The 14,469-nt window shown below is 38.9% G+C and overlaps 1 protein-coding gene across 2 annotated transcripts; it reads right to left on the bottom strand.

Annotated features, from left to right (window-relative positions):
- Window positions 1-5,760: 5,760 nt before the first annotated feature.
- Window positions 5,761-14,087, bottom strand: dlk1 (delta like non-canonical Notch ligand 1). 2 transcript variants are annotated; one of them, XM_065275082.2, is made up of 5 exons: window positions 13,861-14,087; window positions 13,726-13,780; window positions 13,447-13,577; window positions 10,070-10,211; window positions 5,761-9,580 (listed from the first exon to the last, which is right to left on the bottom strand). In XM_065275082.2, exons 1-5 carry the CDS (start codon window positions 13,925-13,927, stop codon window positions 8,860-8,862), a joined length of 1,116 nt encoding a protein of 371 aa, XP_065131154.1. In that variant the 5' UTR covers window positions 13,928-14,087; the 3' UTR covers window positions 5,761-8,859. The 2 variants fall into 2 exon arrangements, with proteins under 2 accessions (XP_065131154.1, XP_065131155.1); XM_065275083.2 differs by lacking the exon at window positions 13,726-13,780 and having other exon boundaries at window positions 13,861-14,085.
- Between the last annotated feature and the right edge of the window lie 382 nt (window positions 14,088-14,469).

The raw sequence follows: 14,469 nt of genomic DNA, 5'->3' as shown, positions 1-14,469 counted from the left end.
ATTAAGCAGGAAACTCTCATGTCAATGAAGAACAACAGCAGATTATTTATTTAGAATTTAATTTGGTTTATGTGATGGTTTTTTTATAATCCTAAATACTTTATGCACACACACTTACATGTGTAGACAGCAGAAAGTTGTGTTATGTGTCCTTCATTATATCTGGACTTACAGCTAAATTCAAAAAAGCTGCAGGTCTTGATTTTTCTCAATGTAAAATAATCATCTTTATAGTCAGAATGGTAAAATATGTGACTACCAATGTTACACAAAGTGTATTAAACATAAACACATAAACTCTGCGTGGGTTTACTTTCACCGGCCAAAAACATGCGGGTTAGGTGAATTGAAGAGGCCAAATTGCCTCCTCCCCCTATGTGTGTATGGATTACGTTGTGTATGAATTACGTTTTATATGGATTACGTTGTGGGTTTGAATTCACATTACTGTAAGTAAACGATACTATTATAATAAAATATAAAAATAAATTATTATGATATTATTATTATTAAAACACAATACAGTGTTGTTTGATACTGATGCACACTATCAAGAGAGATATACAGCTGTACATAGAGTTTACATTACTGTACATGTATGTTTGCACAATAGCATGTTTTTAAATGATAGCACGACACACGCTTGACATCAGTGGTGCATCTGCTGGAGAAATAAACATAACAATCCTTCTGCCATTGAAACTTATATTTCTGTCACTGCGTTTATGTTTGAGCACCACATGTATGGAAAGTGTTTCCTGTCACCAAATTGATCTCTCAGTGAAGTTCAATTTTATTTATATAGCGCTTTTCACAATTGTTTAATTGTTCCAAAGCAGCAAGAAAAATCAGCGCACAACATAAGACGCAGAATACAACTGCTAAGATTAAACCGTACTAGCGAGTGTAGTAATAATGTAACGTATAGAAGAGAGTTTGAAGTTGAGCCAATGTTAGCTGATTAATTTAATCAGGATGAAAAAAACTATTTAAACAATCTGGAGGGATACTTTTTGATATAGTCTACTTAAACCTTTTTTGGTTTTATTTTACTTGTTGATATGTTTTAGTATTGTTTAAAATGTTAACAAAGGTAAATCAAGCCAAGCTAATATAAAAACATCACAGGAAACGGCAGAAACATCACAAACTCTGTGCAGGCTAGCTGGTGACAATACAATGTGAATATAAATTAATGCGAATATGAATGAAATCATAGAGCTTACAAGACATTAGTCATGATGTGGTCACAAAGTGTGGGTCACAGAGTGATATAACCACACTGCGAGCTCATACAGCACACGATATACAAGCATCCATCAGCAAGATGTCGCTCAGAGAGCTAATTGGAAACATGTCGCAGAGACGTCAGCATTAAATCCAAATGTAGTGAACACATCCACTGCAAGTCATGAACACACACAGGGAAACTATCAGTGCAACACTTCAATCACTTCCTCCCAGCTTTGCGAATTAAACCAACAACCTCTGGGTTACAAACAAGTCTGACTCTCTAACTCTCTTTAGGACACAATGCTTGGACAACACAAATCTGTGAATCTCGGTCACTTTTACCCTCAATCTGTGTGAGCTTTCTAGAAACTTTATTTCTAGGCTTCTTGATGCCTTAAACATGTTGTCTTGACATTTATATGATGTATGTATAAAATGATGTGTAAAAAGTGTCCTAAATTAGATCCTATGATCATTCCTATAATATTTCTTAGACATTAAGGGTGACGTTCAACTTTTATTACAGTTTTCCCGAGCTAGTTACTTGAGTTACATTCGCCAGTAGCACCTTCATCACACAAGGCACAAAACACAGAGAACAAAAGGGAAGGGGAGGAGGGCGTGAATGGAACAGTGATTGGTCTAAGTTTGGCACGAGGTATCATTTACCATCACCGATTGGTCGACACCCGGCAGCCAGCAGCACAGAGCGGCAGCGGCACACTCAAAGACAGATCGGGAAAATGGAAGCGTCAACAACGGCAAGCTCTTTTTCAGAGGAAGGTTCCCAGCAACAGAAAGTTAGTTTCGACGGGTGGAGATTCAGTCATATTTTATTATGTTCAACGGAAGGAAAATAACTTGACGGTGAAGTGCACACTCTTTAATGTTTCTCTGAACGCTGTTCCCTGCGTCCGGTAGCGGGTAAGGAAGCCAGCATTTTCTTGGCCGTGGCTTGCCCAAATAAACATTCTTGTCCAGAAAAAAATGTAACTAGTAATATAACTAGTAATATAACTAGTTACTTTCTCCAGGGAGTAATAAAGTAAAGTAAGGCATTACTATTTTTGAGAGTAATATGTAATACGTAATATATTACTTTTTTGAGTAACTAGCCCCAACACTGTCCGTGAAGCAGATAGATATATTGTGATATATTGTGAGACTGTCATCATCTGTGCCTGAATGTTTTGCTAAAAATGCAGATGCTCTTACAGTCTTCAGTATTTAATAGTCCACCTAGTTCTTAATCAATTGATCTACTCAAGACAAGGACAACTTTTTGCAGTCATATGATATGTCTATAAATATTTATTTATTCTCTCTCCCTTTGTCTGTCGGTGGTAATACACAGTGTTGGCTTGTAACCCAGTTACCTTCTATAAACCGTGCAGGATTCTTGGCAGCAGAATTAGGTTCATGTCAAGACGCTTACCCGGCACGATATGCATGCTAACTGAGATGGCACGTGTCCAGAAAGCAACACTGAAGAAGAAATACTTTAACAGCTGTCATCACCACCGAACACTTACAATATCATCACCCATGTTCTTATCCGGTAGAAAAGTCACTCGTCTACCTTTATTCAAAAACGTTTCATCCTCAATCTCTCGCTCGAGCGTTTCTCAGGAAGGCTGAGTCAGAGAGGAGCAGGTGCACAATCGCTACTGCACGTAACAGTTTGCAATCTTTACTTTTGGTGCTGGACACATACCTGTAAATATGAACCATTTTTAATTAGTTGGGTAATTTTACTTTTTCATTCTTGGAAAATATTTGTAATCTTCAAAGTGATTTGATTTTGCCAGCACCCTCATGGATTTGTACGCTGAGAAACATTTTAAATAATTTAGGGTTAGGGTTAGGTACTCTTCTGAGTTGTAGCTCAAGGTCTTTATATAATAATAATATGATAGAGAATTGGTGCCCTCACATGTTGAATAACTTCATGATAGAAACTGAATCCTCAGCTGAACTAAATGGTTCGTATATAACTGAAGAAATAAACACACATTCAACATCTGCCAGATTCCATTGAAATAAATTATAATTCCAGGTTTAACATTCATCATCATCATCATCATCGCAGGTAACCCAATACACAATTGCATCTGATACGCTTCCTTTTGAAGAGACTACATTACCATGGTAACAGCCGATGGCTGCAGGAGAAAGTCACTACACCTATTCAGACTGAGATTGAGTATTAATGGATTAAACTCAATATAAAACAAGGCTCAACGCTTTGTCAAAGTATCTCATCTGTTGATGGCATGAACCCTTTCTTAGCTGCTACTGTAGATTTAATCACATGTTGGTTGCTATGGGAGATAAAGTCCCATCTTCAGTATATATCATCATTATTTCATTTTACTTCATTACATTCTGATTATGCAACCATTTTGTGAGATAGAAATTGATGGAGACAGATAATGTTGTGATGTAAGCAGAGAGCCGAGGTAAGATGAGGACAAACTTGCATCTGTTTACATGGAAGAGTCATAAACGAATGACAAATCATACCATATAAAAAAGAGATCTCCGTCAATCCCTGAAACGTCTTTAAACCTTTACAGGTTTTTTTTGTGAAAAAGCTCAATGTGAATCGACACAGACCGCAGACTGTAGGACACTAAAGAGGCGACTGCTGACCTAAAGAATACATGACACTTTTACCACAGCGTCTGTGACTACATGTGCATTTCATTGAGTTCAGGAAGACGCGCATTTACCAGCAAAGAGAATTTACAGTAAAAGTCAGATTTCTCGATAGGATATTAGTCATCATCTACTGAAACATGAGTACTGTCAGTCTTAAAGTGTGACTCGCGTCTTACATATTCCTGCTCTGTGAAACTGAATCCCTACAGAAGTTTCAGCATCTCTACATCTGCTCACCATCATAACAGGCTGTGAAGCTCATGAGATCCTTCACCTGCAGAGCTTCTCATAACCATCAACAAATATCACATTACACACACACACACACACACACACAGACACACACACACACACACACACACACACACACACACACACACAGACACAGACACAGACACACACACACACACACACACACACACACACACACACACACACACACACACACACACACACACACACACACACACACACACACACACACACACACACACACACACTACAATAGTATACATATATAGCTTTACATTATTGGCATCAACATTCAATTGATTTACCTTCAAGTGAACCCAAAGCCAGCGCTGTATCTTTCAAAACTAAACACAAGATCACAAGATCGTGCTTTGAACAGGACTAAAGGGTTAGAGTAGTTGGTCAGAATCTCATTCAAACTCGACCCTTTCAGTGTGCAAGTCGTACTGATCTGTTAGAGGATCGAGACATGAGAAAACTTCATGAACAGCTTTTGAGTTTGCCTACACCATAGTAAAACAAATCAATCTATCAATCAATCAATCAATCCTTTAACCTTAAAAGGTATAGCGGAGGATTTTCTCGAATTTTAGAAAAGAACCGCATTCTCCACTTTAAAAAAAAATGCAATTGCGCAACACTCTTGATTGACAACTAGGAGGACCAATAGTCTTGATGATCCACACGGAAACAGAAAATCCTCCGCAATACCTTTAATGTCATTAACAACAAATGGCAGACAAAAACACTAACAGCAGAATTAACTAAACATTGGTCAGCAATGCTTAAAAAAACATTTAAAATGAAAGGGCTGAAGAATGTTTTAAACAAGACAAATACTCTTACTATATGACATGGTTGCTTGTTGATAGCTTGAAGACAGTAAATCTGCTGATGTGTTTGTCAGTATTTCTCTCACCTAAACAATTTTTAATTGAGTCTTTATAGGCTGAGCAGATTGACTGTAATATTTCACATCTGTATCTCATCTGTCTTCAAAATTAATAGTATGGGAAAATGTCCAGTCCAGTAGTAATGTGCCAATATGAATCACACTATCAGGACCTCTTAAGAAATCTATTTAAAAACAGCACGATAATAAAAGAGGAGAGATATAAAATACTACTTTCAATTCATTATATTTACATTACATTAATGCCTTTTCAGACACTTTTATCCGAAGGGACTAATATAATGCATGATGGCATAGATGTTTTGTCAGTATTTGTGTTCCCGGGAATTAAACCCACAACTTTTGCAATCCTCTGCCAGTTAAGCTTCAGTAAGAGTACAGTAACACGGTAAGATCAAAGACAACATTCATTAGTTGGTATCTGTAGGAAACTTTAGCCTGTTATGAATGAAATCTGAGGATGCTGATTCATGAAATGGTTTTTGTGATGAGAGGTTTAGACGTATCCAAGAGTGAAAGACTCATCCTGTACTTGCATATACAAACAACAGAGAGAAGCTTTAATGTTTTTATACGTCGAGACATGACAGGTTTGATTTATAAATATCATTAACTTCAAAGCTCATGACTCAGAGGTGATGATGATGATGACAGGGTTTGATAATCCTTACATTAGATGTTGAAATCTCTTTATTGCAGATGATATCAAACACTTTTTATAAACATGAGTGTTTATAAACAGTGTTTATGGGTTACAAGGTCATTTATTTGATACTGCTTACAACTGTCAATGAGCAGTGTAAACAGAAGATCGAATGACAGGAGGTCAAAGTTTATTTGAGTTCTGTGTGTTAACACCTGAGGATATGCAGTCGTACACATTTAGTACAATAAAGGATGATACGAGTTTATTTCACAACTGAATGACTTCAGCAATGATCACACAGAGTAGCATCAACACAGATATCAAGGCAAATATCAGTCACTTATCGACAAAACTAAACATATTTCTTTTAAAACACAAAAGAGATGCCTATGCATGCAAACCTGAGCAGGCAAAACTACACAAGTAGGGGAGAGCGGGGCACAAAATAACACTTTTTAACTTTGGCTCTATTATTAAAAAAAAACATTTAAGTTAAATTAATCAGGGCTTTTTACACAGTCAACATACACATCTCTGCTACAAATGAACACTTAAAGTTTGTTTGTGTGATCTACAGTTATCATACAATTACACTGAAAGTGACAGGAGTGCAAATGTTACCCCATAGGTGGGGTTCATTGTAACAAACAGAGGGTTTGTTGTTACACCTGCTAGAAAATTTAGTTTAAACACAAATAATTCAATCAAATTCTGTCTATATGCTAAAGGTGGATTTTGTTTATACACTCACCGGCCACTTTATTAGGTACGCCTATCCAACTGTGCGTTAATGCAAATTTCTAATCAGCCAATCACATGACAGCAACTCAATGCATTTAGACATGTAGACATGGTCAAGACGATCTGCTGAAGTTCAAACCGAGCATCAGAATGGGGAAGAAAAGTGATTTAAGTGACTTTGAAAGTGGCATGGTTGTTGGTGCCAGACGGGCTGGTCTGAGTATTTCAGAAACTGCTGATCTACTGGGATTTTCACACAAAACCATCTGTAGGGTTTACAAAGAATGGTCAGAAAAAGAGAAAATATCCAGTGAGTGGCAGCTCTGTTGGCGCAAATGCCTTGTTGATGCCAAAAATCTGAGAAGTATGGCCAGCCTGGTTGGAGCTGATAGAAAGGCAACAGTAACTCAAATAACCACTCGTTACAACCGAGATATACAGAAGAGCATATCTGAACGCACAACACGTCGAACCTTGAGGCGGATGGGCTACAGCAGCAGAAGACCACACCGGGTGCCACTCCTAACAGCTAAGAATGGGAAACTAAGGCTACAATTCACACAGGACCACCAAAATTGGACAATAGAAGATTGGAAAAAATGTTGCCTGGTCTGTTGAGTCTTGATTTCTGCTGCGACATTCAGATGGTAAAGCATGGATCCATCTTACCTTGTATCAACAGTTCAGGCTGGTGGTGGTGTAATGGTGTGGGGGATATTTTCTTGGCACACTTTGGGCCCAATTGAGCATCGTGTATTGTTTCTGACCATGTTCATCCCTTTATGACTACAGTGTACCCATCCTCTGATGGCTACTTCCAGCAGGATAACCCGCCGTGTTATAAAGCGCAAATCATCTCAGACTGGTCCTTGAACATGACAATGAGTTCACTGTACTCAAATGGCCTCCACAGTCACCAGATCTCAACCCAATCGAGCATCTTTGGGATGTGGTGAAACGGGAGCTTCGTGCCCTTGATGTGCAGCCGACAAATCTGCAGCAACTGCTTGATGTTATCATGTCAATATGGACCAAAATCTCTGAGGAATGTTTCCAGTACCTTGTTGAATCTGTGCCACGAACGATTAAGGCAGTTCTGAAGGCAAAAGGGGGTCCAACCCGGTACTAGTAAATTGTACCTAATAAAGTGGCCGGTGAGTGTATATCTGCCTATAATAGATAGATATCCACACATTCATCTAACCATCATCCTTCATCTAATCATCTGTCTATTATGCAGCAATGAATAGAAAGAGATTAAATATAAAAAAACATAATTGTGAGTTATTCCCCTGATATTGTATGAACAGTTATCATTTTGATGAATAGTATTTGTATTGTTTTCATTTCATTATCATTGTATACCTGAGACTGTGTGACAACTAACCCCGCTGTGTAAAAATGTTTTCAATCCCAGCTATCAGTTACTAGGAGTTGATGACATGTTTCAAAATGATGTTATGTTTTAGGTAACAAGACAGAGATTAAAATAATATAAAGGTTGGATTTGGTGACTTACACACACAACTCAGAAATAAAAAAACATAAGATGAAGAAATTTACCTGCAAAACACTCTTTGTTCAATATCTTAACCAAAACCCCTACTTTACAAAAACACACTTCAGCTTCACTTCCAAACCCAGTAACTTTAGATTTAATGTAAAGCAACACGAGATTAAATACAATACAATATGAAGACACGAAGTATTTCCTGACTGAAAGTAAACAATTGACTGACAGATTGTTTCTGTCAGTCTTAAATCATATCTTGAAGGCTTTTATCTACTTCAAACATTAAACACCTGTATGTTCCTTCAGAAAGATGAACGCTTAATAGATAACAGCACTGTAGCTTACCTGCTGCCGTCTGCCGGACAGAGAGTAAAGGTCAGAGGTCAGACTGGATGTTTTTGTGTGACCTCTAGATGGCAGCAAAGACCGCACGAGTAAAATGAATGTAGAACAACAACCATCCAAAAAAAACGCAATTAATTTATTACTGTAAACTAATACAAGACACAGCAGGGTTAATCCATCACGTTTACCTAGAAGACATTGTTGGTGAGTGCCTATATTAGTGCAACAACAATCTTCTTCATGTGACAAAACAAACCGACAAAATGGTTGTTTGATAATGCAGTGATAGGTTCAGCTGTGAAACAAACAGACTGAGGAAAAACTCACAAACACAACATTCACTGTCTGATGTCAGGATTAACAGACACTTGATGCATCTCTTACTTAGGAGAATATTAAACTTTATGTCTTAAGAAAAAGCACACAGGGTTTATTTTCCTATTCAAATACAAAAGTTGAATTCACACTAAGTACATTTGATTAGATTAAATACTCCTATTAGTTAAAGGTATATGATTGATATTTTTGTATTTCCAAAGACGCAATGTCGGACCTTCATATACTTGTATAATGTTTCCCAAAATGACTGAGTTTAATCTTCTCTGGTAAGATTATGTTGACCTCGCCATCCCTGTCTTTCAGAAGGAAATCTCTCTGTTGACGCACCAGCTGACTGTATTTTACATTAGCCACCCACATTTCACAACGATTCAAAAAAATAATGCCTGTAGTGACAAGTACCACCAGACAGGTAAGAAGACCCAGAACGGCCAAACAGATGACCTGACTCTGTGTGGCCAGAAAACCAGGCGCTCGATCCGTCTCCTTCATGGGGATTTTATGAAGCTTGCGATCGGGTGGACGAAGAAACTTGTGGAAAGCGTGAGCCGGTGCGGCGAGGTGGCCGGGGCCTGCTGCTTTAAATCTGGGTTTGACCTTGAGCTGAAGTTCACAAGATGAGCCGGAAAATCCAGGTGGACAAAGGCAGCGGATCCGGCTGTCTGTATGATTGAAGCAGATCCCTCCATTGACACACCGACCGCTGTCTGAACACAATCTGAAGCTGCAAACGGGACCTGAAAAGGCAGGCGGACAGACGCAGGTGAACGTCAGGTCACGACGACTCCTGCAAATACCATGGTTCTCACACGGGTTGGGATCACAGACGTCAATCTCAGTTTCACAGAAACGTCCTGTAAATCCAGATGGACAGATGCAAAAATTGTGGTCAGAGCCATTTCTGTCCACGCTGGTTCCTCCGTTCTGACATGAAGAGCTATGGATGAAAAATATTCATTTGGACAGACTGAAGAACACAAAGTGAACTGTTTTTCAGAATCACATTTGTAAATAACTACACAAAACCATAGAAGAACCACTTACGACTGTATGGAAATCAGTTCTTAGACTATTAGATGAGAAGGAAATGGTTTGACTGAAAGTCTATGGGGACCCACAAAAACCTTCTGATGATGCACATTTATTTCAAGTTTCATTATCTGTTAATGCATCTCTCACATAAAGTGAATCAATGTGGTGGTCACAGTGCTGGATTTGTAGTACAAATATCAATACAATAAAGGCTACTTTACGCAAGCAATATTTCTTTGTCTGCACTATAGGCACCAATTGTTTTTGTTTTGTTGTTCTTATAAAAGTAGGAAAGATCAAACACTTCTTTAATGTCATTATTGTTGATTATTTGTAACTGAAGTGAAGTTGAAGGCAGTATGTAGTGTAGTGTAGTGTGGTGCATGAGAGTTACCCATCAGTTAAAGAGGGGGTGTTGTTCTTAAGCTGACACTGTTTGCCTGTGAATCCATCTGTACAGATGCAGGTGTAAGAATCTCCCACATCCACACACACAGAGCTACCAAAGCACGGTTTAGATGAACACAAGCTTATGTCTGAAAGAAAACACAATGACAAACTCTTACTGACAAACATCTTTCTTTCATAAAGAAGAACTCAATATCAAATACCAGGGGCGTCATGCACCAATTTTTTTTAAGGGGGCACAGTGTGCAAAGCTCACAGAAATTTGCGCATACACATACATCAAACGAATTATATTATAGAGCTTTCAGTCTTTTCCATGGAACTTACATTTCTAACATTCTAAACGCCCCTGCCATAGTGCAAAAACCTCCAAAATAAAAGTGTTGACTAACTTTCATTTCAAATACTATTCAATCGGATTAATGACATATTGGCATCATATTTACATCTGAAACGGCATGTGTTCTATTTACGTTTTGTTTAACGACTTGTTTAATTCTGTCATTAATGCATTTTGCACAACAACTGCATTATCCTATGAAATTAATATAATTTACATCCATAAAGTATATAAACAACGAAAATGCCATAAGCTATAGCCACGTGATTGATTTTAATGTTCAATAATGATTTAAAAAAATATGTTTAGATACAATTATTAGAGGAACGGATTTTTGCATTAAATTTTACCTTATATGTGAACGTGATTCCGCGCCCCCGTGAACTCTGGCGAACTTTGGCGTTGTGCCAAGAAGATGAATCTAGAAATCTCTGCTAATCAGTGGCGGCGTTTCACGAAAACCTAGGCTATGGTATTGCAAAAATTCTTCGTACAAGAAGGCCATTCTCAAATAACTAATCTATAAAACCACATATGTGTACATACTCCACCAACCTGTACAAAAGCATTCTACGACTGCACGGATGTACACTACTGACAACAATACGGAAGCAATACAAATGAAACAACAACAATAGAACAATAGAAATCATGATTATTTAAAATGCTTTTCAAATAATTCTTAACTAAGCACAACTCCAGCAACAGATAAACTAAAACAAGATAATATCAAAACAAAACATACTGTGACATCCCTTCACAAATCTTGTCACGACAACCGCCAAAACCACTTATAAACACACAATAAAGACTTTTAAATGATGTGATAGAGCACACATAGTTATCCAACACTAAATAAAATTCTTAGTAAAACAGAGCTAAATGCAAAAACAAGTCTTACCTTTTGTCGTCGTGCAGTTTTTATTCCACAAGTGGCCATATTCAAAAATGCGCGCAAAAAAATAATACAATTCACTTCGGCTGCGTTACAATCCCCAGTGGAAGAGAACATGTTTATTTATCCACAGAGCAAATCATTTTACTTCTGGAATAATGTATGCAATATGCAAAGCGCGAGTGTGGGGGAGAACCATGAGTGAGTTTAAATGTTAAAACAAAAAGGATTTTATTTGCGAAAATAAAGATTATAAAAGCAGCGGTCATCATGAGACCTCCTGCAGCGCGAACCCAACTATAGATTGTGTTCGACTTCAAGCTGCGCTGTAAGAACGACAGGCTGATGACGTCAAAGTACCGCGAGGGTGACTCGAGGAATCATCGGAAGAGTTTGATTTCAAACCGCTGTCGCGGCACGTTGATGTCATCCGCTTGTTGGTTCCAGTGTCATAGCATGAAGTCGAACACACGTGTAAATGATACTTATTAGTGATGTACCAATGTTTAGATATGTTCTACTGAAAATATTTTAAATTATCTTTAATGAGCATCATTATAGCCTGTTGATTTCTGGTGTTTTGTCTGAATGCTAGGGTATGGCAACTAGTGATGAGCGAGTCACCCGAAACTCGGATCATTTAACCCGATCCCTAAAATGACTCGAGAACCATGAGTCCTTAGTGACCATTAACCCGAGTCAGTTGAGTCCTCTCAGATTTTGCATTAAAAATGAGAAATTGTATCAAACACAAAGCTCTTCAAATGTTTACAACAGAATTACAACAAATAACTCTACATAAGCTGCCATAGGTTCTATAACTTGCAACAACGAGTTAATTTACATCACCGAGTGAACCAAAAGCTGCTATTCCGGATCATTATTTCTTGCAGCTCCGAGTCCGAGTACAAAGGGATGCGTGCGCGCGACAATGAGTTGGTCGGCGGCTCGGGGATTCACACAGAGAGTGACTCAACTCATGGAGCTTGAATCCTGGGCTAGGAGAAACAAGCCTTGCTCGTGTTGTTAACCCACTGACTCATGTAGGCTAATCTGTTGAAATATTTGACTGGCACAATGTTTTGGGTAGAAGCTGCAAATGTTTAACATTTTTAAATAAGAGGACTGCTGCAGCAGTGCTGCTAGAAAGATCCGCCACCGACGGACGTACACGGCTCCTCTTGTTGACTGAGTCACTCAGAGTGACGTGAGTGGTTCACTCACAGGACCCGTGCAGGAGCGGGCGAGCGGTTCTGTCTGGGACTCCCTCACAAGATTAACCGAAGCCTATCGTGGATCTTTTAAGTCAATCTGAAACAGGACACGTTCCTCTCACGTCCAAGTCAACCAAGCCTGACATCTTCTAAATGTGTTGTTGATATATTTGTCGTTATGAAATGAAACTAAACACACCAAACTTTTACAATTATGTTATTGATAATGTTATCACGGGCATGCATGTTTTTTACGAGTTCCTCAGGTCACATAAGCCCTTTTTTGTGAGCAGAGGAGTCATAAACTCGTAGCTGCACGCGTGATCCGAGTTGCTTGGTTGGCATTAGTATGACTTAGCGATTGGAATTGGGAGATTTTGACCAAGTGACTCAAGTGACTCGAGTGACTCGCACAACCCGGATCATATTAGTGAGTGACTCAGAATAACCCGAATCCTTAAAAAGATCCGGGTTGACCATCACTAATGGCAACTGCCATAAGCAAACGCCGCCCCTGCTAATAAGGTCGAGCAGCAACAGCTAAGCTCATGAGCGCGCTCAGACGCTGACGTGTGCGGCTGCGCCGACTGCCGCAAGAATAAAGTAATGTACACGATCAAAACACTATCAAAACTCTGAAAAGTGACACGGATGCAGCAGAAAATTGATAATTTGGCCATTTTAAACAGATTAAAAGATTAATGGACGCTTTTTTTTATTTTTGAGGTTGCTTGCAAAATCCATTTGGCTCAAAAATCCGAGGGGGCACGTGCCCCCTCAGTTTCAATGGGCATGACGCCTCTGTCAAATACATTTCACCATCTGAACAGCAAAATTACTGAGGAGAGAATTTCGACATCATCATAATAAAAAGTACTAAGATTTCAGTGCTGTAAATGTGATATGTAATAAACCTCGATCACAGCGCGCTCCCGTCCAGCCGCGTTCACAAATGCACTGACCCGGTTCCACACACGATCCGTGCGCGCAATCCGCCGATGGGACGCACCGATCACACGCGATGCCGCGCCAGCCCGCCATGCACCTGCACTTACAACCATGCGTTTAAAATCATGTAAACAAATTCATACATGATTGACAATTACTCACACATGCATGCGCGCGCGCGCACACGCACACCTGTTGCAGTTCATGTGATTGACAGCATGATGTGATGCTTAAAATACACACACCTGCATTCTCCTGCGCGCACACAGAAGCCGTTCACACATCCAGATTCTGAACATTCTGGACCGGAACACACATTTATCATCAAAAGACTTTTATTATTATTATTATATGCTGTTAATATTCTCGCTGTAATTTACCTTGAGTGAGAAGAGATGTGCGGAAGAGCAGCGCGCAGGTGAATCCCAGCAGGAGAAAAACATTCATCCTCTTAAAGCTCAAGATTTTCTGCTAATAATCACAACCATCATCACACAGAAACAACATCTGCCCGTCGAGCTCAATGCCAATACACACACTGCCGAGATATAAAAACTCACGCAAGAAAGTCCACGACACTCACTGAACATCTGTGCTGAGAGAGAGAGAGAGAGAGAGAGAGAGAGAGAGAGAGAGAGAGAGAGAGAGAGAGCGAGAGAGAGACAGAGAGAGAGAGAGAGAGAGAGAGAGAGAGAGAGAGAGAGAGAGAGAGAGAGAGAGAGAGAGAGAGAGAGAGAGAGAGAGAGAGAGAGAGAGAGAGAGAGAGAGAGAGAGAGAGCTCTCATAATTTGCTTTACTCTATATTCTATCCCCTGAAATAAAATAAAATTAAATTAAATTTAAATAAATATTTAGATATCAGTGAATAATACCCTCACAGTCTAATTAAATAATTAGTTAAAAAGCAGGTAACATTAATGTCTGAAATTAGTTAACTGTTTAACGAGATATAGACACAGTGGCATATTATGTCAGACTTGTTTCATGTT

Source organism: Paramisgurnus dabryanus, chromosome 17, assembly GCF_030506205.2.
Source record: "Paramisgurnus dabryanus chromosome 17, PD_genome_1.1, whole genome shotgun sequence".
Classification (NCBI taxonomy): Eukaryota; Metazoa; Chordata; class Actinopteri; order Cypriniformes; family Cobitidae; genus Paramisgurnus; species Paramisgurnus dabryanus.
This window is presented reverse-complemented; position numbering and strand designations above follow the sequence as displayed.